This window comes from Tamandua tetradactyla, chromosome 2 (assembly GCF_023851605.1).
Source record: "Tamandua tetradactyla isolate mTamTet1 chromosome 2, mTamTet1.pri, whole genome shotgun sequence".
NCBI lineage: Eukaryota > Metazoa > Chordata > Mammalia > Pilosa > Myrmecophagidae > Tamandua > Tamandua tetradactyla.
Genome location: NC_135328.1, coordinates 54,477,973 through 54,505,753, shown reverse-complemented (window position 1 = coordinate 54,505,753; position 27,781 = coordinate 54,477,973). Strand labels below are relative to the sequence as shown.

Genomic DNA, 27,781 nt, shown 5'->3' with positions numbered 1-27,781 from the left:
GCAGTTTGCTAGGGGCCTCCTTGGGACCAGGCCCCATGCCAAGCCCTCGGCCTGCCTTATGGCAGGGGAGCCTCAGAGCATCATTTCACTCATTTTGAAAATGAGGAAACCAAGGCACAGAGTGATCACATCATGTGCCCAAACCCAAATCTCAACCCAGAGCCTGCCGTGCAGTTGCCCCGACAGCTGGGTTACTCACAGAGGCTCAGGGGTAAGTCCCTTTGAGTGTGGGGTGCTGCTGACAGAGCTAGAGAAGCCAAACCAGCTGCCTCTTCATCTCACAGGGCTCAGGAGGACAAAAGTCCCCTTTTACCTCCTCCCACTGATCACCAGAAGCTGCCTCTAGCTCCTCCTGAGATGGGGTAATTCCTCCCAAGTTAAGTAGAGTGACTCCTGATGTCTGAATGTTACTCTAATCTCTCCTGCATCATATTTCAGCATCATTAAATATTTATGGAGTGCTCACAGTGGATTAGGCCCAAGAGATGCAAAGAGGGTCTGGATGCCTTGGGAGAATTTACAATCTGAATCCACTGGGGTTTGGGTCTTCCCTTCTTTGGGCCAGGCACTGGGAGTACAGGTGAGACCCAAGAGACCTGGGTTTTACCTTCCTGGCACTCAGAGCCAGAGTAGTGCTTGAGTCTAAAACGCCCCCAGTCGGTATCTGCGCACCACATTCTGAGCAGAGTGAGGAGACCGAGTCAGGAGGCAGTGGACAGCCCCTGAAGCCATTAGCAGGGTGTGCAACTCGACCACAGCTGTGCTAGGAAACTCCTAGGGTCAATGTGGCGATGGGCTAGAGTTGGGAGTGAGTCGAGGCAGGAGCAAGGCTTGACCTAGAGGAGAAGAATCAGAACACGGGTGGAAGTAGAAATGGAAGGTATATGGGATAGATTTAAAAGATGGTGTGTGTGTGGAATGGCTTGCCAACCCCAAACCAGCATCATTCCTGTTAACGCTAAAGAACACCCAGAGCTCTATCGGAGATCCTAAAAAGTTTCACGCACTAAGTTTAACTCTTCAGAAACCTACAACCTCCAGATGGTTCCTAGGCTAGGCAAGTCCTGAAACCCAGAGGGCCCAGCCTCTCCAGAACATCCACCAGTGCCATTCACTTTTCCCATATTGTTGACACCCCTTCTCAACATGAAAAAATTAGAATGGGCATAACCCAAATACCCGTAAAGATTAGAAAAGGATGATCAAAGGAGGAGTTACAACAGAGAAGATACGATTTAACAGATGAGTACGACTGCTGAATCATTTGCTGATATTTCCTTTAGTCTCCGGCGTCTTGGAGCAGTTAGAAGGAAAAACCTGAAATTGTGGAACTGACATCCATACCAAACTCCCGAAATCTGTTACATAACTACTTGTTACAATGTACTTTGATTGCTTTTTTGTATATAAGAATGTTAAAAAAAAAAAAAAAAAAAAAAAAAAAAAAAAACAACGTTGCGGAAATACAGCCTCCGTGTTGAGGTTGATGGCACAGTTTACAACCCAAGCCACGGGTTCTGCGATTGTCCCTTCAGGATTTCCTGGCCCCGGCGATGCCCCTTGCCCCCAACTAGCCGGCCCTCCAGGCCTCCGGAGATCATTCCCGACGCTCCGAGGCACAGGAGATGCTGGTGGAGGGAAATCTGGGCCAGTCACGGGTCTCTGCTGATGAGGCTGCACGGCGCCCAGACATTCCTGCGGCCGGTGTAGCACCGGTTGGTTCGGGTGGTAGCAGACATTCGGCATGCGGGGTCGCCGGCGCCCCACGCGGGCCACACAGGCAGCGGTTTTGCCGACGTCCGCTTCCCGGGAAGGACCAGGAGGGCCCGGCCAGGCTCCCACGCATGCGCGCCACGCCGCGCCGCCTTGGACTACATTTCCCGCTCGGCCCCGCGCGCGTCGGGCGCGCTAGGAGCTTCCGGAAGTGGTAGTGGCCGGGGGTCGTCTCCGACTTTTGCGCAGAGGTGGGAGTTCGGCCTCGGTTTGGGGAAGGGGCGGGATCGAGGAACTCGATGCGGGGAAGCCGAGCCGGAGATGGCTTCAACTGGAGGCGGCGAGTGCGAGGGCGCCGTGCCGGAGGCGGACCGTCCTCACCAGCGGCCCTTCCTGATCGGGGTGAGCGGCGGCACCGCGAGTGGAAAGGTAAGGGGCCGAGGCGGGCCGGCGGGGCTTCGCCATGTCATCCCTGCCCCCGACCCTGTGTGTCTCTGGCTGCCCGATCCGGCCTCGGTCCAGAGAGGAGACCGCAACCCCTCGCGGCCGAGGTGCTGTCTCCCAGGATTGGGCTGAGCGGGGAAGCCTTCTGCCAGCCTGTCCCGTCGGCTGCCGGTCACATGCCCTCCCTCCAAGTCTACCCCCACCTGTGGCTGGCCGCCCAGCAGCTGCCAGAAGGGCTGGTAGGTCACTGTCTCCAGAAGTCATCCCGGTGCAGAAACACCAGGAAAGTGTGCTGTGTGCAGCTCAGGGGTTCCAGACTGGGCATTCTCTATTGTGTTTTGTTTTTTTTAACCTCAGTCAACTGTGTGTGAGAAGATCATGGAGCTGCTGGGGCAGAATGAAGTTGACCATCGGCAGCGGAAGGTGGTCATCCTAAGCCAAGACAGGTTCTACAAGGTCCTGACGGCAGAGCAGAAGGCCAAGGCCTTGAAGGGACAGTACAATTTCGACCACCCAGGTAGAGCTAGAGATGCTGACAGTGGGGAGGAATGGTCGAGAGAGGACAGAATGCCCTGATTGGAATCCTAAGGAGCTTGGTCCAAAGTTGGAGGGGAATGCAGAAAAATCAGAGTGATTCCATGAAATTACCCAGAAAGCCCGCTGTGGAGCAGGCTGCACAGTTAAGTCAGGAGAACTTGCAAGTGCTGTGGGTCTTGGGTAGCACCCCCTGGCAGGAGCTGTTGGTTGCCTTGGTTGAAGCCAATCAGGAAGTCTGTGCCACAGAGGGGTCCCCAGGACCACCACGCAGCAGTGAATTTTTTCATGTAACAATCCATTCGTCTTACCTCTCCCTACCTTGCTTTTAAAGGGCCACACTACTGTCCACCGTGGCCTTTCATTTCCCCATCAGCTCTGGGGCAAGTTCCTCAGAGAGGCCAATTGTGGGAAGCAGTTTATAAACTACAGCTGGTGTCCTGAAGCCCTTTTTCCAGATCTGGTCAAGAGTCAGGTGAACAGGGTGACATGGGAAGGCCTGAGAAGCATCTGTCTAATTGTGGTTATTTCCCAGAAAAAAGGAAGAAGCTGAGGCCTAACTTACCCTGCCTACCTCTCAATGCAAGCTGAGTAGAAAATGCCTGTGTACAAACTGTCAGGTGGGACAGCAGTTTGGATAGTGGTGACTGGGATTCTCAGGAATGCAGAGGCCCCTGTGGCTAGGAAATGTAAACTGTAGGGGTAGCTCCTTGTCTAAATGTTCCATAGAGTCCTTACTATTATCCTATCTGTGGCTGACCCCAGGGCAAAAGGAAGTGCATTCCCATCTCCTGCAAAAGGCAGCTGGGTCATTTTGCCTTTTGTTCCATCCCTGCAGATGCTTTTGATAATGACTTGATGCACAGGACTTTGAAAAACATTGTGGAAGGCAAAACCGTTGAGGTTCCAATCTATGATTTTGTGACCCACTCAAGGTAAGCAGATGTTTTCTGGGCGGGTACTGGGATCCTGTTAGGGTATCTTCTCGTGCTTACAGGACAGCCTCACAGCAGACCCTGCTCCGGGTTGGTTTCTGTGGACTTACTGTGATCTGCCTCCTCCAAGAGTCTATGCCCCTAAACTGAAGCTGAGGACGCAGATTGCCCCCTAGACCCAGTCTCTCCAACAGGGCCTGCTTCCTTACCTCCACTTCGCAGGTTACTAGAGACGACGGTGGTCTACCCTGCAGACGTGGTTTTGTTTGAGGGCATTTTGGTGTTCTACAGCCAGGAGATCCGGGACATGTTTCACCTGCGCCTCTTTGTGGACACCGACTCCGATGTCAGGCTGTCCCGAAGAGGTAAGTTAGTTGCAGGCCTATCTGACCCCTGGCCATGGCGGGCCTTGTGTCCTGAGGTCTGAATGTCTCCTTGCTCCTGTTGCTTCAGTTCTCCGGGACGTCCACCGTGGGAGGGACCTGGAGCAGATCCTCACGCAGTACACCACTTTTGTCAAACCAGCCTTTGAAGAGTTCTGCCTGCCGGTACCTGCTTTTCACTTACTTGTGAACTCATTTTTCTACTTTTCAAAAGAAACACACATTGTGAAATTCTATGAAAGATCTTAATCTTGGGTGAAAGATAGTTGATGTACAAATGAGGAAGAATTTAGCTTTTTATACCTAAGTACCCAGGGCAAAGTGCTAAGCTCTAAACACTTGCTATTCCCTCTGTCTAAAAAGCCCCCTCACTTCCCTATACCCCATCTCCACATTGGCTCACTTCCTCACCTACTTCAGCTCTTTACCGAGACATCACCTTCATTAACTTCCCAGTTTATTACTGAAAACTGTCCTCTCCCCTCTCAGCCCTCCCTAGCCTCTCCACCTGCTTTCTCTTTTGCCAGAGCACTTATCATCCAACATGTATTTTTTTTTTTTTTTTTTTTTTTAAAGACAGAGAGAAGGAAGGAAGGATAGAAGGAAGGAAGAAAGGGAAACATTTTTAAACATTTTCTTGTTTTATTGTATTCTGTTTCTCCGTTTTTGTTACATGGGCTGGGGCCGGGAATCGAACCGAGGTCCTCCGGCATAGCAGGCAAGCACTTTGCCCGCTGAGCCACCGCGGCCCGCCCCAACATGTATTTTATTTATCCCCCTTAGAACAGTAAACTCCACGAGGGCAGGGATATTTGTCTGTTCATTGCCACAAATGGTCTCCGTACCTAATAGCACTTCATGACTGTTCACCCAAGCAAAGGTTTCTCCAGGCTGCTTTTGGCTGGCACCCTAAGGTCCCCATTGCCTTGTGGGCAGAAGGAATTAGCTTTGGTATAAGTTGTTCTTTTCCTTCATCTTAAATTTCTAACTTGAAGGTAACTTGTGACTCTACTCAAATTGCAATGTTTTAAAGGGAAATTGAACAATATTTGGCTTCTTAAAGATAAAAATACAGCACACACAAACTAGATCCAGGATTCCTGTTTTAGATAAGTAGGAAAAATGAATTCTTTCTGCTGTTATTTAAAATAATTTTTTTGACTCAGGGAGGAATGTAAAGCCTCAAGGCTTTACATTCATACTCTCTGAAGATTCTGGAAAATAATTTGACACAACTAAGTTGACTGTTACAGTCTCCCTTATTCCCACAGAGACATTTTGCAACATAGATGGTTTATAGTAAAACTTTAGCTACCCAATCTGACCCAATGACCTTGAGTAGCAGGAAGTATTACCATCTGCCCAGTTCTTGTGCCAAAGCCCTGAGAATCACTCTTGAGCCTCCTTGCCCCTCACCCTTTATATGTAGCAGGTCCCTTAATCTATCCCTGCTGGCAATTAAGAACCTTTTCAACTCTTTCCTGGACTTCTGCAGTTGGGGTCCCTTTCTCCTCTCCCCTTCAAACCCATCTTCTGCACTCCACCAGAGTGACCAAACCAAAATGGAAACCTGAGCCTGGCCCTCTCATGCTCTTGTCTTTCATGGGTCTCCGCTGCCTTCAGACACAACTGTCCCCCAGGACTTGGTCCCTGCCTGCCTCTGCAGCTCAACTCTGTGACACACATTCTTCACCAAAATTCATAAAACAGCAGAGCAACACTGAACAATTCTCAGATCTGTCCCTTGGCCCAGACTGTGCCCCCGGCTATACATGCCCTCTGCTTCCACACCTCACTGCACTTTGTCTGATTCCAGTGTGTTCCCCTCAGCAGCAGCCTCCTCCCTGGGGTCCCACCCTGTGGTCGCGATCCCTTCTCTGGGGCCCTGCATTTCCTGGTATAGCTGTCTCCCTGCCCTGTCTAGCAGAGGATCTGGCAGGAAGTAAGTATTAGTGTTAGAATGAATGAATGAAAGCAGGTAGTTTAGGATGTCTTTCTATGCAGTATAACTGTATTAACAAAGGATTAAGCACAGCTGTGTCTTGTGTGCTCCTCCTTCCCTCCTCCCAGGCTTTTGCAGAAAGCTTTGTAATTCCAGAGGAAGAAAGTGAAATAATATGGAAGAGGGGCCACACTGAATTTGGCCCAACAAATTCTTTCAAAGAGCTGTCCCCCACACTGGTATTCATGGGGAGAACAGGAGCAGTGAGCATCTCAGAAAGACATCAGGATGGAAATGCAGTTTCTTTTGGCAGCTTCTACTTCTCATTCTACCTTGCTTCTTTGATCACTATGTCTTGATACTTGGTCGATAACTTCCTTGAATGCCTACCCTTCATCTGCCAATGACACAGGCATCTCTGTACACCCCAGGGTTTATTCCCCTGCTATTGCATCTAGCGCAGAACAACCAAAATCACCTTGGAAGGAAAAATCCTTATGAGAACCTCCTTTTTGCCTTGCAGACAAAGAAGTATGCTGATGTGATAATCCCTCGAGGGGTTGACAATATGGGTAAGAAATAGGCCTGATGGCTTGTACCTACTTCTCTGTCCCTCCCGTTGTGTCCCTCCAAGAGCCAGCTTGGCAGGGCTGTTATATAAAGTCCTGGTTCCTGAGAACTTCCAAATGCATGAGGCTTATCAGTGTATATTGGTGACAAAGGTTTAATGGCAAGTAGATTTACTTTAAAAAAATTATATATTTTAAACTGTTTGACAGTGATTATATTTTAATCAGTATGCTAAAGTATTTTAACTAGGCTGTTGTTTAATAAACCCTTGGCAGAAGAGCAACCCGGGAAGTTTTATTGTGCTCATGTCCTGATGTGCATTTTTCTTTCTGCTGAGATTTGACACCAAATTGAATGCCTCAGATGTAAGGAACTGTGCTTCAGTGAGTAACCATCAGATTTCAAATGAAATAGGCAGCACTACTGGCGAAGAGCACCCCTGCTGGGGAGGGTGAAACTCAGCGTGTGGCCCTTTGCAGGCTTCATGTTTGAGACAGGGAACAGACACAGCTAAACATGCTCCGTGTCTGTCTTTTGCTGCAGTTGCAATCAACCTGATCGTGCAGCACATCCAGGACATTCTGAATGGTGACATCTGCAAGTGGCATCGGGGAGGGGCCAATGGGCGGAGCTACAAGAGGACACTTTCTGAGCCAGGAGACCATCCTGGAGTGCTGACCTCTGGCAAACGATCCCATTTAGAGTCCAGCAGCAGACCCCACTGAGAAGCTATCATCTGTTGCTCCCTCAGCCTCCTGGGCAGGTCCCAGATGGACATCCGGGTACAGTGACTGGGCCCAGGGATACCCACTATGCCTCCAAGAACACAACCACTGCTTCCTTTCAGCATCTGTTTCAGGGTGGCGTTAGGAACAAGGCGTTCCTCATTTGCGATGGGAGCCCGTACACGTTTTTCAGACTTAATCTGAAAAGATACAGACAGGGCATTCCTGATGTTTTCACACCTGCTTCTTTATTTTAAGGAGTTGAAAAAACCTCTTATGCTTAAAAAACCCAGAAGGAATGCTAGTCACATGTTTTTAGAAAAATTGAACACGTAACCTGGAGATTGTGGCTGGGCCGGTTTCTGAGACTTTTTGGACAATGAGCCCACAGTAAGAAATACACTTTACAGCATGATCTGATTTATACACAAACACACATGTAGAACTAGAAAGTTTTCAGAGATAATAGTTTCTCTTTCTACATGTCTTACATCCTAATGTTTTCTACTCTACTTCATAACACAATGCTGGTTGTAACCTATACACTTAATTTTATGACCTACTGATGGGTTTTGATCCAGTCTGATAAACACTGATTGATGTAAGGAGCCACAGAGGAAGGTCTTCTTTCTCTAGCTTATGCTTCAGAGGCAATTAAGAGAGGAAGGACCCTGAGGAACAACAAGCATCTTTCCAACCAGCATCAGACAATAAGATGGCAGGGTCTTGTTCCAGTCAGGCCCTTCATGGGTCTTCCTGGGCCCTGTGCGGTGTGGCAAAAGGCAGCCTGGCAGTCTAGTTCTGGCTAGAACGTACAGTGTCCACTGCAAACAGTCTGCACGGGGCTGGGGTCTCTCCCCCACCCCTGTAGACTTCAAGCCACCCAAGCCGAAGGTACTGCCACAGTACCCTGCTCACAGCCATATCCAGGCTGCCCTCCCCCCACCCAGTGTATATGCTGGATTGCTGAGGGTCAAGCAGATGTCGCACAAAGCCAGTCAGTCTCCCTGTGCTGATCCAGAGAGCTCACGGCCGCAGGAGTTCAAGTATCACAGATGACCACCTTTGGTCTGAGTTGTTCTAGTTCGTTGGTCCTGCCATATAACAAGTGTTTCTATAAAAGTAGTCCTTTTCTGTTGCCACAGGCTAAACTGCATGGGTACTTTTGTTTCCTTTCTATGGAGTATAACTCACTACAGTTACTCAAGACATGATATTAGTTGAACTCCATGGCTGGTTTCTTATAAAAAAATCTATATTAACAGTTTTGTCAAACTTACTGCGTGCCCTTTAGGAGGAGACTCAATAAATAAAGACCAGACATTAATGCCAATTTGTCCCTTTTTTAATAACAAAAAAGGCAAATTCAGGATAAGGACATGTATGGATGACACTACCCACTCATGTATATCTCAGCAAAATCTCAGAATGGATTTTCAAAAAATACAGCAATAGTGAGGCATTATATTTTTTATAGTGTGATAAAAAAATTCAAGCCTCATAAAAGGCTTATTCAAACAGCTTATTTGACACTGAATTGTTTAAGAGTAATTGTAAGGCCTCACTGAGGCAAGTGCTAAAACACTATTCTATTGCAAAAGGTTCAGTGGGTGTTCATGAGGGAAGATGAGATGCATTAAAGGAAAATCCCAAAACAGGAACTGTTAGAAGAGACTGGGACTTTTAGCTGGTTAGGGTATAACTAGCTACCTCACTGGCCTATCACGTTCTTGGCCTTCATCAGTGACCTCTATGCCAGCCACTGAAGCACGCAATGTGTCTTAGTTCAGGGGGTCTCTTAGGAGTTGGTGGATACACAGGGCATGCTCTTTAGTGTGTGGGGAAAAAAATCCTTGCTCAAGGAGAGATGCTCACCAGAAGATTCCAAGCCATGATAAATTCCAATAGGCTGCTTCCTGGGCCTTGGCCAGACCCCACCTGGCTTGGAGCCACTCTGCTGGTTAAAAGTAAATGTATTTGTAAAAAGCCAGTTCTACCTTGTCCTTTCCCCAGCACAGAAACTCTTCACTGTTCTTGTTCTGCTAGTATCTGCGGATCAGGATGTCCCAAGTGTCTTTCCAGCGAAGGGCCCTGAGTTCACTTGCTGAGAGAGATTTGTCCCCATAGGTTAGCGGGCGCAGGGCGATAAACACGTGACACGCGGAGGAGTACCAAGCGACAATCAGGGCGCTGAAGACATTCCTCTGGAGCTGGGACCTGCGGGACATGGGTGCAGGGCACACGGTGTCACGAAAGCTGGTCCTTCCCAGCTGTGACTTCCCTACCTGGAAGTCCTCTTTGGGGTTATTGTCCACACGGTCATCAGTCAAGTCCTGTGGATTTTACCTTCATGTTTCTCAAATCTGCCTGATCGTTTCTATTCCATCTACCACCCCTTACTTTCAGCCCTTATCATATCTTGCAGGAATGCGTTAAGCAAGACCCTTGTCATGTGTCTATTTCTAGAACCTCCACAGCTTCTGGTCCGCCTTAAACACAATTGCCATACCTCAGCTTAGTCCCGTCATACCATGCCCCTCCTGAAATGACGCTTCTGACTACCAATATAAAGTCCACACCTTTTTCTCAGACCCACCAGGATTCACTTCAGCTTACAAAGCTTTCTAAGTTTTTGTCTCTACCACTTCCCATACATTTGGCCAATAGTCACCTCTGATCTGAACACACCCAGGTTTTCTGTTTCCCTGCCTTTCCTCTCCTTGTCCTCTAGCTCATTTCCCATCCACAGAAGCTGCTTTTCATCTCTCAGTCTACCCTGACTTCCTCCTCTGAATTCTCATAGTGCCTTGTATGTGCCTCTTAGGAACTTAACCTGTTCCACATTACACTGAAATCACAATTCATGACACACCCTTGGGTGCCGCACAGTGTGCTGTAACGGGGGTTCGGTAAAGGGCTACCGATCAACTGAGCAGACCCGCAGAAAGGCTCACATGTTAAGGCACCGTACCTGCACAGGTGCTCCCTCACGTGCTGCAAGACCACAGGAAGCAGGATGATTTGAAAAGTGAGCGCGGGCAGGTAGTGGTAAAGGAAGAGCGTCTTCTCCATCAGGAAGAAAGGCAGGTAGTTCACTGCCCAGCCCCCACCACACAGGGTTCCAGCCAGTACCCAGCGCAGCCAGGAATCTGGAGCAAGAAGGAGGAGTCTTAAACCAGTACTCTCTCGGTTAGAGCCTTCAATGCTCTCCACTAGACTAGCAAGCCGACGTACTCATCTCTTAGGTTACACACATATGTTCTCAGTTTCCAACTTGTCTTTCTTTCCCTCCTTTAGTCCTACTCTAGAGAACAGACTGTGTCTCAGAGGCATGTGGTTTCCTCCCAGATCCTAACAGTCTCTTCTCTGGGAAATACCAACCTCCTGGGAGCCCAGGGGCCCAGCCTCAGCATGCCCACTGTAGGACTCCCCACTGGCCTCAGCCCACTGCTCTGCGGTGGCCCTGATCAACCGGGGTCAGTCTAGTCTCATCGGGAAAATGGAGTGGGGTCTGGTAGCTGGGGAGGGGTCAGATTTGTCCATGGGCACAGTGAAGCAGGTAAAGTCAGCTGAGAGAATGGATGGGGTGCCCAGAGACCAGTGGAGAGCCCATGCGAGTGAAGGCTGACAGGTTCCCCTGTCCACAGGCCAGGCTCCAGGCCCTCGTGAAACCTGACAATTGGGGTTTCTTTCTTTTCTGTTCTAGGATGGTTTTAAGTGGATTTCCGTCACTTATAAACAATATCAAGTACAACCTTGACTAAGGACAACTGTCCGGCAGCTCTGCTTTATCCAGCCCCATTTCAAGAGCCAGCAGGCAATGCGACCCGCTTGGCAGGGGGACCCACCCTCAGGGTGAGGCAGCCCTTCCCGCCTGTACCCTGCACTTCATCAGAGAGGCCTCGACGGCTATGCGGGAACATAAGTCCATCCACACGGTGCTTTGGGGAAAAATGTAGGGAGTAAAGGAAACAAAAGGCTGCCTTACGGATGATGTGCCTAGTTACGTGCAGTAGGGTTGTCTGTGGTGATCTGGCTGCAATGGAGGGTGCCCAGCCGTCACTGAAGCACGAGGAACTCTCCCCAGAACTGGAAGGAAGAAGCCTAAGAACGAGAAGTGTGCAAGCTGTGCTAACCCTCGGGGAGGTCACAGACGCGTCTCCGCCGTCTGCAGAGGTACCAGCAGGACAGTAGGGCGTACACCACGGTGGCGAGGCTGGCGGAGGCCCAGACCACGACGTTTCCGAGCAGGTGGATCTGCGCCTGGAGGGGCACACGGGCTGCGTGAGCCACCCAGTCCTCTGCTCAGAGGGAAATGAACGACAGGAAAACAGTTCACAGGGGGGCTGCACTTCAGCAAAAAGTAATAAAACACACAGGTACATTCTAATATTCCCTCATCCCTCACTACTCATATAGACCCACCCAGTACCTGATGAAACCCTTTGAAGAAAAGGGCTAAGGTCCTTAATTTTGTAAAACAAAAGACCAAGAATAGATGAGATTCATGTTTTAACGAGGGAGCCATTCACAGAGTGACATCAATATAATTTCAAGTCTCCATGCAGTGCCAAGCCTAAACTCAGCCTGAGCTCCTGTCCTGGTATCTGCTCTAAGTGCCTTCACTTCAGAAACTGCTTCACAAGGATAAACCTTTCCAACTACTTAGTAAGGAGAAAGGTGAGCACTGTTGGTGTCTGTGCTTTCATTCATTTAGTGAGTCTTCACTGAGCACTGTGCTGTGCCAGCCCTAAGAAAGCCTTCATTCTCCCGGGTGGAGAGAGACCATAAATACATAGGCAAAGTGTAGGAGCCAAGGGTTAAAACAAGACCTGCAGGTTTTGTTGGGAGCAGCTGGCCTCAGGATGGCGGCAGTAAACTGTGGAGATTGTTATGTGGAGCAGTCTGGAAGGAAGAGAATGTTTACCCCAAATGGTTATGTTAAGTATGAAGGAAGAGAGCACTAAAAAATAAGCTCTCTGTTCTTTCAAGAAATGCATGCATGCCTTTTGTCACCCTGCAGTATTTAAGTAGGATCTGGATAAGAATAAAGTTGTCTGAAGTCTGTCTGAAGTAAACTCAAGCTTCAGACCCCCTGAGCCCGTCTGTCTTTCTTTCTTTCTTTTTTTCTCATCATTCCTTAATATCCTTCGAGCTCCGTTTCAATAGGAAGCAACAGCAAAGCACTAAGAATCTCAGATACTAGGGGCTTTGCAGTAAACTTAACATGGAAATATTTTTAAAACTGTTTTTCCCAGTCAAAGGGAAACACTGCACACCCACAAAAGCAGTACAGCCTGGGTTCCTGTGACATGCAGACACGTTAGAACCTTAATCCTTGGCATGTGATGGGAATATGATCTTGTGTTGCTCAAAGTGTCCAGAGAAAAGCAAGTCAGGGCTTTCCTTAGGCAAGGCTTTAAAGACATGTAGCCTTGGATGCAACGGCTGCTCTTAGTGCTAGAAGGAATTGTTCCGAGTGAGTCTGTAACTACGCATCAAGAGAAATGCTCAGCTTACACTGCTCCTGGGGTGCAGCCAGTAAACAATGTTGGTATCCAGGGTGACCCACTCCAGGGGGGTGGAGCTGTACTTGTGTTCAGAATCATCACTTCTCAATGTCAGCAGCCTCCACTGGAATAAAATCACAGACCGCTTAGATTCCAAACAGACAGACGCCTTCAGCTGTACGTGGATTTTGTCAAAGGTGTTGGAGCAAACTGCCACCCATTTCATGTGAGATGACCCACCTCAGGATTATCTGGATGAGGCTAGAGGCAGCATGATAGACGGAATGAGCACACCTGGCTCCTAACCTTGGCTGTGGCATTGGGAGGGTCACCCCACCCTGTGGGCTCCAGAATGACTGGAGCCTTTGTGGAATCACGATTGGATTCAGTGCTCTCTCAGGTCACTTTCAGATTCAGGACTCTAAGATTTCACTATTCCAACTTCCTCTGGGCTTTTATTATGTTGAATATGGCCCATTTCATCCCATCCTGGGGGCCTTAAAACAGACTCTTGCAAAACAAAATAAAATGGGGAAAAAAAAAAGCATCCTCTTGCAATGTTGCAATGCTACCTTGATGCAGAATCGCCTCAGTTCCTGACTAATCCTGTTGGCAAAGCCACAAGGTACTGGACTGACAGTGTTAAACGCTGCCACTCTTATAATTAAGAAAGGAGAGGAAGCATGCATTTTTTTACTGTTGAGCTGAGGTTCTAGTTTAAAAGATGGAATTCGTAAAGGCCACAGTGCTTCGGTAGGTAGTCTGCCTCCAATGAGGATAAGTCCAGCTCCCTCCCACCCCCAGCTGTCACCTGCAACTCCGAGAACCTGGCCAGGAAGCTGAGGTTTCTACTGACGTCAACCTGGGTAGGTGAGTGCAGCTCCAGTTCCCTCTCCTTCTGCTCCTGGCCTGACAGAACATACCAGAACAGAAAAGAATCTGAGCAGAACATGGGCGGGGAGCTCCACAAAGAGCTTTACAAGCTGTCAACCAACTACTCGCAGTCTGAGTGGCCATTCCAGCTTACGCGATGCGTCCCCATCACGGTGACAGGTAGGAAGCTCAGCTACCTCCCAAGGGTACCGCAGACTAAGTAAGGGCTGTAGTCTTGAGCCGCTTCAGCTCCGTGTAGGGAGGGAGATTATCTGTAGTAGAGCTCAGCTCCCCACGAAAATAGGAACCCTTCTTCCCGTCCAGGCCACCCTAGGCTGAGTGTTCGCCTCTGAAAAGAGCCAGGACTCACTTTCCCCATACCGGTGCTCCTCCACGTTCCACAGCATGCTCTCGTGATAGCCCCGGGACGGCCTCTCCCCGACCACCTCCAGCTGCCGGAAGCCCCAGTCAGGCAAGTGGGCGCCACTCAGCTGGCGAAAACGACCGAGACAGAAATGGGCTTTTGTGTCTCAGGCACACTCTGGGTGGAAGAGCAGGGCCCGCGGCCCTTGGCACCTGTCAGCAGCCAACAAGGGCAGCAGACTTTCCCCCATGGGACCGTGGTGGAAGATTCCCTTCTGTGAAATTACTGAAACATCCGTCCTTCAGTGTAAAACAAAACGGCAATGGCTTTAACCAAACACTCCACCTGGTAAAAGTGGGTTTGGTCTGAAGAGGACAAGAAATAGATTCTGTGAGCCCACAGCTTAAGTTGGACCAACCCCCCAAAACTGCTCTTTTACCTTCAAGATGGCAGAAGTGTTCACGTGTACAAACCGAACCTCTGACAATATGGTCTTCCAAATATCTGTATCTGATTCTCTATTGACGATGTCCTGCAGAAATAAGATTTTGTCAGTTATTTCATTCTTCTTCAGTATCTTTAAATACAGAAATAAAGACCAATCGCCAAAACTAAAATTCATGAAGGTCTAACAAAAAGGGCCAAGCTCCCAAGGAGAGGTCACGGGGGATAATCCTGGGCGTCCTCATCAACACCCTTCATAACACACCTGGACAAGGTGCTGACCACAGGGCCTTGGGAGAAAGCAGGCCATCTCCTTTCTAGACAGGCGGCACAAGGGATGCCCATCTAAAAGACAATGTTCTTCCTTGCCTCACCGCAATGCCTAACTACTGAAAGGGCTCAGAGCTCTGGCCAAAGAAGTCAACACTTCTTTGTCCTTATCCAGCAAATACAAAAATGGCTCATGTGAAGGTTAGAGACTGTCTGTGAAAGATGGAACTTGGAGAGGGGATTCTTTGTATCGGAACTATAAACATAAACCAACATCTGAGTTATACTCTGCATGGCCATTTCTTAACTTATTTGATCCTCACAGTGATCCTGTGAAGCAATGTAGCTATTCTTTTTCCCATTTTCTTAACAAGAAACAGAGAATCAGCGAGGCTGAGCAGGAGTGGAGGACATGACCCCTGGAGGCTGGCCGGATGGGTGGACTCTGCATGGTGAGTCAGTCCTGATCGATGCACGGCTTCTCCTTCCTGTTCCATTTAACTTTAGTTACTTGCAAATGTGGGTGCAGCGGCTGAGGGTGCTGTCAGAAGGGGTGAAGGAGGAGGAGGAGGAGAAAAGGGGAATCAGGAGCAAGACTTTGGGTAGTAGAAATGGCCTCTAGGAGAGCTTCCCATAAAAAAAGGGGCAGGAAGCAGAGGCAGGGGGACACTGGAGGGGAGAAGACAGAAACGTCATGCACACAGATAATGTGTAGTGTGGTAAGGGTGAATGGGGGTAGAGGTGTGGACCATGCAAACAAATGTAAAGCAAACCTCTAAAGAGAAACGTGGCTTTCCTGAGAGAGCCTACCAGCAGGCTCTGTACCAAGCCAGACTTATAATTCCCACTATCAAGACTAAATGGAGGTGGGTGCTGGTGTAGGTGTGGAATTGCTACAGCCCTCCAGCATTGGAAGGACAGCTTGCCTCTCACTGTGGCAGTCACCCCAGTGGAGTGAGTTCATCATACTGAGCATTCGCTTCCAAGAATCCACAGGCAGGGCAAGGGCCCAGTCTCGGAACTCTCTGTCCACACCACCCTTCCCAGGAGGCCTGTGCACAGCCCTGAAGAGCAAAAGCTGTTCTGCAGGGTGAGGCATGTTCTGCTGGTCCCCAGGAGGAAAGGTAGCCCAGGGTCCAGCTGCCTCGGGAAAGGGGCATCTGAAGGAATCTCCTCCATCTGTTGGCCAAGCCTCTCCCGGAGAAATCCTGAGATAAGGGAAAGCCGTCAATATTCAGGCGAAGATGCCCCTGGGTCATGGGAGTCTGACTGGAAACCCCTGCCCACCTCTCCAGAGATCTGGTCTTGAGACTGAACAAGGGAAAAGCCGGAGAGAACCTGCATCTGGCAGAGCCAGGAGACTGTGGGCACACGCACTCCACAAGGAGCAAGCACAAAGCAGACCTCAGCCTCTCTGACTACTCGCTCCTCTGATTATAAAACAACCCCGAGCGCCAGGTTCCACAGAGGAGGAAGTATCTGTGCCCTGTGAAAACAGCTGTGACTTCCCCAGCTTCATATCTGAACCGGAATGATGCTAAATAGCAGTTTCAAAAGTTCCATCTTGAAGTGTGCTTTATTTCCCGACAGCCGTGGCTCCACATCTAAGCCCAGGACAGCACCCCAAGGGCTGGCTCACCAGTCTCCAGAGGCTCTGGGCGGGCATGGAGATGTTATAGTCTACGTAGCAGGAGACTTCCTGGGAGTGGGGGCTCAGAGGCGCAGCCACATCATGCCTGGAGAGCCGAAACAGAAAAAGCTTTTGGAAGCAATTCTTCAAACTGACTTATTTTAAAACTCTGCTGAAAAGCATTTACTATTTCTTTAAGGCCGGGGGGACACTTTTCAGAAATAAAAACCAGCTCAGCCTTAAAGAACCGTCAGTCGCCACTACCCAAGGATGTGCCTATTTAAGGGTTTGGCAATAACTGAAAAGACAACACTCTGCAACAATCACATTTCTAGTGGGGAAAAGTTCACACTGATGTGGAATCTTATAAGAAAACCAAATGAGGTGTGATGGTATTTCTTTCAGATGTTAGTCTAAGATAACAGCGGGCCTCACCATACTTTTCAAGCAAGTAAACCAGGTCTCAGAGGTGGGCCACCCCTATCCCAAGAGCTGGGAGACGTCTCCTGTCTGAGAAGCTGACCCTGATATAATACCCTGCCGGAGGGCAGGCTGGCAGCACCTTGGGGGTGAGGACTCAAGTTCATCTAACCTCAGGCAGCAGTAATACAATGGTGGAAGGCAAAGTTGCCTCAAACGTTCAGAAACACCCATTTTCCTCTAAATTCAGTCATTTCATAATCCCCTGTTATCACACAAACCATCTGCAATAATGTACGACAGAACATCAGATCATATTAGTACTATGGATAAAAGGAGGACAGGGTAAGGAGACAGAGCCCGGGAAAAGCTTTTTGATGAGGTGCTATTTTGGCTGAAACCTGAATAAGCTGAGTGGGGGGCCAAGGAGGCATCTGAGTAGGAAAACATTCCAGGCAGAGGGAGCCACAGGTGCGAAGGCCCTGAGGGGAGGGGGTGCGGTTGCTTCAGGGAACAGCAGACCCCTGTGCCCGGGTCATGGGGCCTGAAGCCAGGGCTGGGACTGGATGTCATCCTGAGGGTGACGGGAAGTCACTGGAGGGCACTGGGCACAGAGAAGTGAGGTGGTCAGAATGTGTGTATCGGCTGCTGTGGGGAGGAGCAGGGGAGTGAGAGGAGGTAGGTGCTGGTCACCACAGTACAGGATGACAAAGGAAACAGACCTAGACTAGGGTGATGGGTGAAGGGAGAAGAAGGTGACCATAGATGGGGTTGGGGTCAGTTCTGAAGATGGAGACAATGGGATTTCCTTTTGGAATAAGTATGGAATGGGAGAGGAAGAGAGGAAAGAGAAGAATCAAAAGAAGCCTGCCTGAGCTCCTTCCTGAGATGCAGATTTGGAAGAACCAGGCCAGAGGCCATGAAAACTAGTTCTAAATATGGGGAGTCAGAGATGCCTGTTACTTGCCAGTGGAAGCAGGGTTTGAGATACGAATTTGGGAGTCAGTAAGAAAAGACGGTGGAAGATGACATGTTGGGTGGTGCCAGAAAGAGAAGTAGCAAAGGACTGAGCCTTGGGGCACATCAGCATTCGGGGGAGCAACAAGGTAAGGAGGGTCGGCCAAGGAGACTGAGAACAGCAGAGGCCCAAGTGCATGACACCTCAGAACCCAGCAAAGACAACGTCTCAGAAAGCAGGAGCTGAGCAACCGTGCCAAGTGCTGCGGGAAGTCAAGGTAGATAAGGCCTGAGAACAAACACATAACAATCCTTCACGGCTCTATTACTGAATTTAAATCCTTCTTAAGCACACTTTTTTAAACTTCTGCACTATGGAAGAGAATCAAAGCTTCATTTTCTACATAGAAATCAGTTCAGCACTCTCCTTAATTATCATTAATGTCTTTCAAAGCTTAAAGGGCCTCCTGGATCCAATGTCATGGAATATACTAGGTGTTTGTCTTAACTTAGAGTGAAGGCTCTACTGTCTCGTACTCCCTGCACCTCTGCTGCCATCACTGGGAATCCCACTCCACCATCCACTGCAGACCGGAGTGCTTCCCCCCGGGACAAAGGGGAGGCAGGGCGTGGCATGCTTTAGCATTGGTCATGTTTTGCTCTGAACAAAGAGAAATGTGAAAGAAAAAACTTAGAGAAGAAAAAGATAAGGTGGCAGGAGTACGCACGTGTTGAGGAGGCGGGTGGTCAGGCCGTGGACCAGCTGCACGATATCCCCATGTCGCACAGGTCTCGGGGGGTTGTTCACCACCAGCTGGTGCCTGCGAAGACACAGGAAGACCCAGCACTGGCAGCACCACACCACGCCTGGGGCCCTCTCCAAGGACCGGCAATCACTAGGAGTGTCAAAAGCTACAAGTTCTCATTCCAAAGGCAATTTGGAGTTTTGCAGTCTCCCAATCCATATGTACCTTACATTAGGTGAATTCACATAAAAACAGAACATATTCATTTCCCGGACCATGCAGCCAAAAAAACCCAACCAGAACACAAGTTTTATTTAACCCTTCTCGGAAACATAAGGTCACTCTCCGAACTGCCAAGGGTCACTTCACTTGTTACCACACTGAGCTTGCTCTGTACATGTCTGTCAGTGCTGCAGCGATGGATACGCCGGGACTGAGAAGAAAGCCTTCTTCTAACGGACACTGCTTCATTCCACAGTCATTCACTAAATGTGTATTAAGTGCCTATTACGGCCCAGACCCTGGGCTAGATGCTGAGTATTTGGTGTCGAACATGACAGATGTGGCCCTCACATTACTGCAGTGAGTGGAAAAGACAGACAGTGAACAAGTGAACAAACTACTCCACAGTGAGCCGCTGTACAACGAGCACAGGACGCCCACGGGGGACGGACACACAGGATGAGGGCGTGGCGCCTTGAAGGAGGTGATCGTTAAAGTTTTATGTTATGACCTGACGGGTAAGAAGCCAGCCAGGAGGAATCAGTCCAGGCAGAGCCAAGGACAGTGTAAAGCCCCGAAACAGGACTTTGCCTTGCTCCAGAAACACAAGGAAGGTCTGCATGGGGAGTGCCCGGACAAGGCACAGGGCAGGAGGCAGATCGTGAAGGCCCCTGTAGCAGTGGAGAGGAGCCCAGACCTGATTCTAAGTACAACAGAAGCTCAGAAGGGTCTGAACAGGAGAGTGACCTGATGTCATTTATACTTTAAAAGCCCACTCTGAGGGCTGCTGAATGCTAGACTGGAGGGGACAGAAGCAGATACAGACAGTTGGGGGCAGAGCAGGGAGGGGTGGAGACGGAGACCTGGGTGGGTTCAAGGTCTTTGGAGGCAGAATCGACACGATCAGCTGATGGGCTGGGTGTGGAGGGTGGGAGAGGGAAGACCTCCATCTCTGAAGTCTGAGAAAGATGTGGCCACTTCCCATGCTTGAAAAGGTGGAGAGGAAGGGGTTCTCCTTACAGTATGGAAGGGAGCAGTAGTGGTGGCAGGAGGGAACAGGAACACGGGAGTTTGGGGCTTGTACAATTCACCAGAAGCCTGGCCCCGTGAAGAATGGTCTAATCTGCATGGCTTATGGAATGTCAGCACAGAGCTGGCATTCATGGCTACAAGGGTGAATGAGATCATCTAGGTAGGAAGTGAACACAGAGCAGAGGGTCCAGGACTCAGACCCAAGGGGTGGGCAGGCCAAGGGGTGAGTAGGGCTCTGCAGTCCCAGGTCCTGGACTCACCTCCCAGGATCCTTTACAATCCACCAGTTATTGACATCTTTGAAGGGGTAACAGGTCACCTGCTGCTGGTGGGAGCTGCCTCGGCCATTCTCGTATCTGTAGGAAGAAGTAACCAAAAAATGTATCTGGAAGTAGGTTGGAGAAAGGGCCAACAGGCCTTTCTCCCAAGGTTTCTGCAAAGTGAAGTTTTTCAACAAATACTACTTAGCAGGGTGTTAAGGGAAAAATAAGGGTACAAAAGATAAGGAGCTAAAACCTAACATGGCTAGAAGACAGGAACCAGGCAGGATGCAACCAGCGCCATGAAGAAGTCCCGCTGGCGGGCAGTGGAGTAGTGCACTAGGGACCATCTGCTCAGTAAGTCCCTCTAAGTATTTATACACAGAAATAACAAATCTCATCAATAATCAGGATCTAAGAGTTCAAATTTCCTTTTGTCTAGCTAACTTCTTCACATAAAGTAAATGTTGTTAGTAAGCAAAGCTGAGAAAAAAACCAAAACATTGTATGATCTTCAAATTAAAATGGTCACCTTCCTTACATCATAGGGTAGGTGTTCTGGTGGGAATGAAGCCAGCAGGGTATGGGTTTGCCAAAGACATTTCTCAGAGTGACCTGGGAACCATAGGCCACCTCCAGTGGCTGACCCTGTGTGATCCGAGCCAGTCCTCCCTAAGACAAAAGCAGAAAGAGAGAGAGTCACAAATCTAAACCAGCCTTTCTAACAGCTACTCCTCCATAAAGGGGTATATATTCTCATGGAATTCTTAAAAACATCTAGGAGTAACGAAAATGTCCGCTTAAGAGATGAGAAAGCAGAGACTTGGGCAAGTTAAAAAATCTGCCCAAACACATGGAAGTGGCCATTGACAGAGGCCGGGATAGAAAAGCATCAGACTTCAGCATCTACACTCTCAACCATTCAGCAGGTACAGTTGCTTGTTTTGCAGTTAAAGGATGAATAAATGCCAAAGTGGGGACTGTCCTATTAAGTATTTAAAACTGCCCAAATTTTACAGGATGTTCCTTTAAAATCTTCTCAAGCAGGTCACAATGAAAATTTATGCGAGCCAACTCTTCACTTATTTCCATGCATCAGTGTATGGTATACCATTAGTTTAGGGATACCGAAGTGCATTTCTCATTTCCTGATTTGATTTTTCCTCTAATGCTCACTTGATGTTTGTCTGAGCCAAACTTTGAGTCTCCTACCGTCTTCTTTCTAAAGTGTCTGTGGCTTCCCATTTCTTACCTCCAAGCTGGCCTGGAAAGCACTAGACATGATTTGGTCGTGGGGCCCAGAGCGGTAGAGTACAATCAAGTGGATGTAGAAGAAAAGTAAGTATGTGATGACAGGGATGACCAACAAAGCCACTGCTCTGGCTAGCAAGTGACAGAGCACACAGACCTACCGAAAGATGAAAGGAAAAAAGTCACTTCCAATCACATATAAAGGCCATGCCCACTTCTAGACATAGCATGCTTTGGAAAAGCCACAGAGACTCCAGCTTGCCATGCAGTGAGTGCCGGCAGGTGCCAGGCTAGGCTCACCCTAGGTCTGTCTTTTTCTGAAGCTCTGAGTATTTAAGTCTTTTACCCTCTGTAACATCTAAGTCTGCATGCCCCATACATGTCGGCCCAGTGCAGGATTTAATACCAGGACCTACATTCGACAGGGTCTGGTCTCCAATCACATGCCAGGCATGGACGGCAGCCACACTGAGCAAGAGCAAGTATGTGAAAACACCTGTATATTTTATGCTGAAAAGACATAATAAAAAATAAAATTTAAAATGAGACATAAAAGCAAGGAGGAGGACAACAGCACAAGACAGTAGATCAGACTTACCCGACTGCACAGGCACAAGCAACTCCAGTCAGCATCAGCCAAAACCACCAGCTTGGAGAGAAAGGACTGGAATAAAAACAGAAAAACAAGGCAGACAAGAATGGGAACAATTCGTAAAATATTTCCTAAAGGACAGAGAAATCTTTTTTGGGTCAGCTGGATTCAACCGAGCCCCAAGTATAATAAAAACGAACCCCTGTCTCCCAAAGAATCAGTCCTGATTTCTCTGGTTTTTTTTTTTTTGGTGGGGGGGGTCCGGGAATCAAACTTGGGTCTCCTGCATGGAAGGCGAGCATTCTACCACTGAATCACCCGTGCACCCAGAATTTTTCTTTTTGTCCAGAGAATTTTCCCAATTAGTTATAGAACAATTATAGAAAATAAAAAATTAGGATGTGTTTATGAAGTCATAGGAGACTAAAAAGATATTTAGCGAGCAGCCTCTCAAAATAAAAAAGGTATCAGACTCTCCTGAATCCACAAAACCACCCAGGTTATTTTTTTGCTGTTAAGAGGAAGGCACATTAGTGTCCCATACCTGGTTTTTTGGGAGTTGGAGAACTTCAAGTAGGACAGTACAGCCAAAAGGTTACAAAATATTAACATTGACTCCAGGAGGATTAGTCTGGACTGGGTGATCAGAGCATTCTCTGTTATAAAAATGAAACATGCATCAGTTTTAAATTAGGCAAGAGCAAATGTGTGAAATCGAAAAACATTTACAAAAAAAGGGCATATTTAACCAAGACAAACAGCAACATATCAAAATGTCACCGAAGGGGAAGGTGGCAGCTCAGAACATCACACACTCCAGAGCCACAGAGGTGAGTGTGCAGGTTTGGATCACAGCTACCAACACCTAACTGTGTGACCTTGAAGAAGTGACTTTAGTTTTTGAGTCTTATTTTCTTCATTTGTAGGAAGAATACCGACTTTGAGGGCTGTTGTGAATGTCAAAAAGCTATACTGGTAGTCAATAGATAACTTTTTATTTTCCAGTCTAACTTTTCATCTGATTTCATTTCACTTGCTCAAAAACCTGGGTTGAAAGATCTGGGCTGAAAGATTCTTTCTGAGGCGTATCCACTGATACGTGAAGTCATATGAGGGGGTGACTTCAGCTGGTTGAGGTTGGGAGACGAGGGGACAGGGGGATCCCTGCCCACGTGGGAAACTCAGTTAAGGATGGGTGTGTGCTCATGGTATACTCTGGGCATCCTGGCATGCTGTTTGGGTGGCACCGTGTAAGGCCTCACCTCTCCTAACTACAAATCTGACCACAGAGGGCGACAACCCCACAGCCTGGTGGTCAGCCTGGGAGCCGAGGACTCAGAGACTCAAATGGGAAAGAACTGGATGCACTTGTCCCCGTGACCCCAAGACACGGTGGCGGGTGGCATGCCTACTAAATCCAGGAGAGCCCCTAGGCCCGACCCTGGAAAGTGACTCAGGCCATTGCTCAGGCCTTTCCTCTGTGACACCAGGAGGAGGCAGAGGCCCAGATCTCACCTATGAGCATCAAGAGGGCAGCTCCCATCGCGGCACAATGAGAGAAGCGGAGTTCTGCCACGATCTGGTAGGCCATGGGGATGGAGAAGGCGCCCGCGAGTGCCGGCAGTAAGCGCAGGGCGCACACAGGGACGTTGCTGCTGTATTCTGGGAAGGCAACCACAGCTGAGCTGAGAACACTGGTGCACATGCCCTGCACACTGCAGGGGTGCTTTCATGTTTAATTATAATTTTTTATCATCACCAAATATACTCAGTCATGTTTAAATTTCCACGATTGTCTCATAAATGGTCTCTTACAGTTGTTCTGTTCAAAATCAGGATCCAAGCAAGGCACATACCTGCATTGGGTTTTTAGGTCTCTGATGGTCTGCTCTCCTTTTTTTTTTTTTTTTAAGTCCGTTTTACACTATAGATTTCTCTTTCCTCTCTTATGTTTCCTCGCCATTATTTTTTGAAGAAAACAGGTTTTTTTTTTTTTTTATCCTATGTAGCTTTCCTCATTTTGGACTTTGCTGACTGCATTCCCATGGTATTATTCAATATATTCTTCAGTCCTCTGTTTTTCAATAAATTGGAAACTGGCTCTAAAGACTTGATTAGATTCCGGTTCAACGTTTTGGCAAGAAGACCGCATAGGGGGTGTCATGTACTTCCCTTAGGAGGCATGTAATGCCTGGTTGTCTTTATTTCTGTGATGTCCTATAGGAACTGAGTATGGTGTTCACAGGCTCGAAAATGCACATTTACAAAACTGGGAACCATGCCAGCAAATGTGGGTGCAAACTATGGGAACAGCTTTACATATTCACAGAACCGCCTCTCAGTATAATAATGCTAATGATGACTAAGCATTTTGAAGTTAATTAATGTGTTACTTATCCATAGTTTTACCCTAACTACTTCCAAAAACATTGGAAGTATGCGAAATTATGCATACAAAAGATAAATTAAGCCACATGCCATGTAAAGTGTGATACATGTGCCAAAAACTAGGGATAAAATACTGACTCTAACTAAACACTGCGATATTTACCATACTTTTCTGAAATCTTTCACTTGTACCCAAATAATTTATCATACCCTGGATTCAGACTAATAAACCACAAAATTATTAATTCTTAAAAAGCTATTACCAAAGAAAAGAAATGAAGAAAAAAAAAACTACTACCTCTCCATTCTAATATGTACAAATGAATAAGGGAAACAAAATTCTCTTTTACCTGCTCCAATTCTGTTCCACAAAAAGTTCCCATCAAATCCTCCTAAATAACCTAAAACAGAAGAGTAATCAGTAACCACCCTGTTAGCATCTGTTTCTAGAGTACCAAACTGTGGCGGGTAACAGGGAAACAACGACACATAAGTAATAAGAGATGGTTTCTACCCTCAAGAAATTTTACTTTTAACTTCTAAACATATTTTAGGGCCTGAAAAGTGATGGCTACGTCTCTTACTAATAGAACCTACCCCCCAAGGCCAGCAGCATGTGGCCCAGTGGTGGTCCACTGCCATCCAAGAAGAAGATCCGTTTCATGTAAAAGGAGACGTATTGTCCATAATATACTTCATCAAAACTGGGGGAGGAAAAACATCATATTCATCTGGAAATCTTAATTGTAAACAAAAGGTATGAGAATAAATGTACATTTGTGTTTCAGGTGAGTAATCAGCAAAGGTTGGATCTTTTGCCCCGACTGCATCTTATCCCCCAGATTCTGAGACATATACAATGTGATCCACACATAAGGATTGGGAAGAAAATTCAGACACAGATGGTATTTCTCTCCCTGGTGTTTCATGGAGCTGGGTGGTGTTAGCCAGTCCACGCAAAGGCCTCATGGGCTATGACCCACCAGCACCCGTCCGTGGCCAGGTCAGAATCAGACCTGGTGGCCCAATGAAACAGTTGCAGGCATAAAGGGAAGACATGCAGAACTCAACTGCGATGAAATATTTTCAGACAATCAGGGAAATTTGATGACACTGAGGAATTACTGTCAATTTCTTAAAAGGGATGATAGTGCTGTGGTTGAATGATTTTTATTATTGCTTTTAAGCCTCCTTTAGCGAAACATACTGAAATATTTATGAAAAATAACATGTAGGGTTTTCTCCAAACCATTGCAGGGAGACTGGCCATGAATTGATAATTGTTGAAGCTGACTGATGAATACATTGATGGGGGGGTCATTATACCATGGTCCCTACTTTCATATATTCCATGTGCTCCACAATAAAAACTTTAAAAAGAATACATACATTAGTTAGATATATGTTTACTAATATGAAATAATGTTAACAACAAAAGCAATCACTTGCCATTATGACAGAAAACACTCTCTTAGGTCAGTGAAGTCTCACTTCCAAATCTATCAATCTTCCACTCTCCAGAATTTAAAATGGTTACCTAAGGCTAGTGACCAGATCCTTCGATGGCCATAATAGTTTTTTTTTTTTCTACTACATGTGGTTAACTTGCCATGTTTCACCAGCTATGGAGTTAAGGGGCAAGACACAAAACGAGACTCTGCAGGGACTGTCTTAGGGACAAACTGGTTTCTCTTCTCATTGCCAAAGATATCCAATGCAAAGAAGCCCAGAATTCCACCCTCCACTCATGCCGTCACAAAAAGTACTGAGACATTACAGTTCATTCTGGATTCAGCCTGGGAAAGGAGTCACAGTCTTTTGGCTTACACAACAGCCCGGGGATGGGTAAGGCACCACAGTCGGCTCAGCAATCCCATCCCTGCCAGGGCCACGAAATTCAAGTTGATGTCAGCAGTCACCACTATTGGGCGCTTCAAAATTTCCAGCATCTTGTAGTAAAGCAGGCTTGGAAGGATGCCCTGGAAATGAAGGGAAGAGCCACTATCAACAATGGGTGGCAACCCTGAAAGGCTCTTAAGAGGCTACAAAAAGGATCCTAAAGCATCCTGGCTCCCAGATGCACCCAAGTAGAACCATGCTCTGGAGATGTCCAGCTCAGGGCAACCACTATCAGATAGGTTACTGTCAGGTCCACCACAAACACATTTCCCCAGCAGAGAAACAATACAATACTGGGTTAACATAAAGATGTGTGTGTGCGTGCGTGTGTGTGTATGGGGTGGTGGAGGGGGTTAGGGGGTAGGCAATCAGGCTGCAGCAGTAAACCAAGTCTGGAATTCAGACATCTCAGGACTGAACCTTCACTTGCTTTCTCAACTCATTTGACAAACACTTCTGAGCACTTTCTGGGAGGGAGATGCCAACGGAGGGAGGGAGATGCCAACCCCAAAGGCCAGGCAGCATGGACACAAGTGACCCTGATTTTGGGTAGCTTGTAGGGTACCAGTACAGCTACTTATAGCTGGGTGACCTTGACCTTCCTGGGTCTCGGAGCCTCCCTATTTCTCCTGGGGAATATATCCGTCCCCAAGCACCTCCTTGTCCTCTGCAAAGCAGCACCATCCCTGGGTGCTTTCTTTCTCATCTGGGGGTGTATCTACTCCTGCGCATCCCTCTTCTCCCTAAGTGGGTATCTTTTCTACCGGTCCCTTTCTCTCCGGGTGGCATCTGTTCTGACTACTCCTCTTCTCACACTAAAGCTGCACCTGGCCTTTGGTGTACTCCTTCTTTCCCCAAGGTGCTCTACATAGAGCACCCACACCCTCCCAGAAGCTGCATCTGCCCTGAGCAACCCCTTCTCTCCCTGAAGCTTCCTCTGTCCCAGGAGTCCCACTCCTCTCCTCTCCAAGACTGCATCTTTCTCAGAGACTGCATGCACCCTGGCACCATGACTCCCAAAGGTTTCACCCACTCCAGGAGGCCAAAGCTTTAACTGCACACTCCCCCCATACTGTTCCTTTTCTTTCCTTAAGGACGCACCTATTTGGGGCACTACGTTTTCTCCCTGAGACTGCATCTGACCCCAGGCTCCCTTCTTGCCCAAAGCTCCATCTTCCCCAGGTCTCCTTCCTTTCCTTTTCCTCGCATGGCTCCATCAATTCCTGACGCTCCCTTTTCTCGCCGCGAGACTGCATCCGTCCCTTGCACTCCTTTCCTTTCCCAGAAGCTGCACCTAACTCTGGGCCCCTATTTGTTTCCCCACGGCTGCACCTGCCCCTTGCTCCAGCTGAAAAAGGACGCCCCCGCGGCCCCTCTTCCCGCAGGCTGCGCCCGCGCGTCATACACTGACTCTCCTTAGCTCCGACTGGGCTCTGGTCCCCGGTGCCCCCGAACATACTCGCGTTTCTTCACGTCTCTTCAGAGCCGCTCCCCGCGCCCTGCCAACCCTCGGAAAGGCCTGGAGACGCAAACCGTTGGGGACTCCCGGAGCGCGGGCGCCGAGCGACTCCCAGCAATTCTACTACGCGAACCACTGTGCTCGACGCTCGATTCGTCGCGTCTGCGGAGTCCCAGACACCGCCCGCGGAAGGTGAAAGGCAGTGGCGCGCGTGCGCA

At 48.2% G+C, this 27,781-nt stretch overlaps 2 protein-coding genes across 10 annotated transcripts; one reads left to right on the top strand and one right to left on the bottom strand.

Annotated features, from left to right (window-relative positions):
* The first annotated feature begins 1,895 nt into the window (after positions 1–1,895).
* On the top strand, positions 1,896–12,564 carry UCK1 (uridine-cytidine kinase 1). 2 transcript variants are annotated; one of them, XR_013170014.1, is made up of 8 exons: positions 1,896–2,142; positions 2,515–2,674; positions 3,530–3,626; positions 3,849–3,991; positions 4,080–4,174; positions 6,475–6,523; positions 7,065–7,303; positions 10,953–12,564. XR_013170014.1 is itself a non-coding variant. In XM_077147281.1 (7 exons), exons 1-7 carry the CDS (start codon positions 2,035–2,037, stop codon positions 7,244–7,246), a joined length of 834 nt encoding a protein of 277 aa, XP_077003396.1. In that variant the 5' UTR covers positions 1,896–2,034; the 3' UTR covers positions 7,247–9,888. The 2 variants fall into 2 exon arrangements, 1 of the variants encoding a protein (XP_077003396.1); XM_077147281.1 differs by lacking the exon at positions 10,953–12,564 and having other exon boundaries at positions 7,065–9,888.
* Positions 8,576–27,718, bottom strand: POMT1 (protein O-mannosyltransferase 1). 8 transcript variants are annotated; one of them, XM_077147263.1, is made up of 20 exons: positions 27,510–27,718; positions 26,033–26,184; positions 24,803–24,909; positions 24,556–24,606; positions 23,333–23,479; positions 22,362–22,473; positions 21,824–21,889; positions 21,642–21,735; positions 21,227–21,382; positions 20,516–20,646; positions 19,975–20,070; positions 18,443–18,610; positions 16,347–16,443; positions 14,433–14,525; positions 14,000–14,120; positions 13,568–13,665; positions 12,767–12,880; positions 11,383–11,509; positions 10,218–10,395; positions 8,576–9,463 (listed from the first exon to the last, which is right to left on the bottom strand). In XM_077147263.1, exons 2-20 carry the CDS (start codon positions 26,152–26,154, stop codon positions 9,289–9,291), a joined length of 2,253 nt encoding a protein of 750 aa, XP_077003378.1. In that variant the 5' UTR covers positions 26,155–26,184; positions 27,510–27,718; the 3' UTR covers positions 8,576–9,288. The 8 variants fall into 8 exon arrangements, with proteins under 8 accessions (XP_077003378.1, XP_077003381.1, XP_077003376.1 ...); XM_077147266.1 differs by having other exon boundaries at positions 27,516–27,718; XM_077147261.1 differs by having other exon boundaries at positions 27,564–27,718.
* Positions 27,719–27,781: the final 63 nt, after the last annotated feature.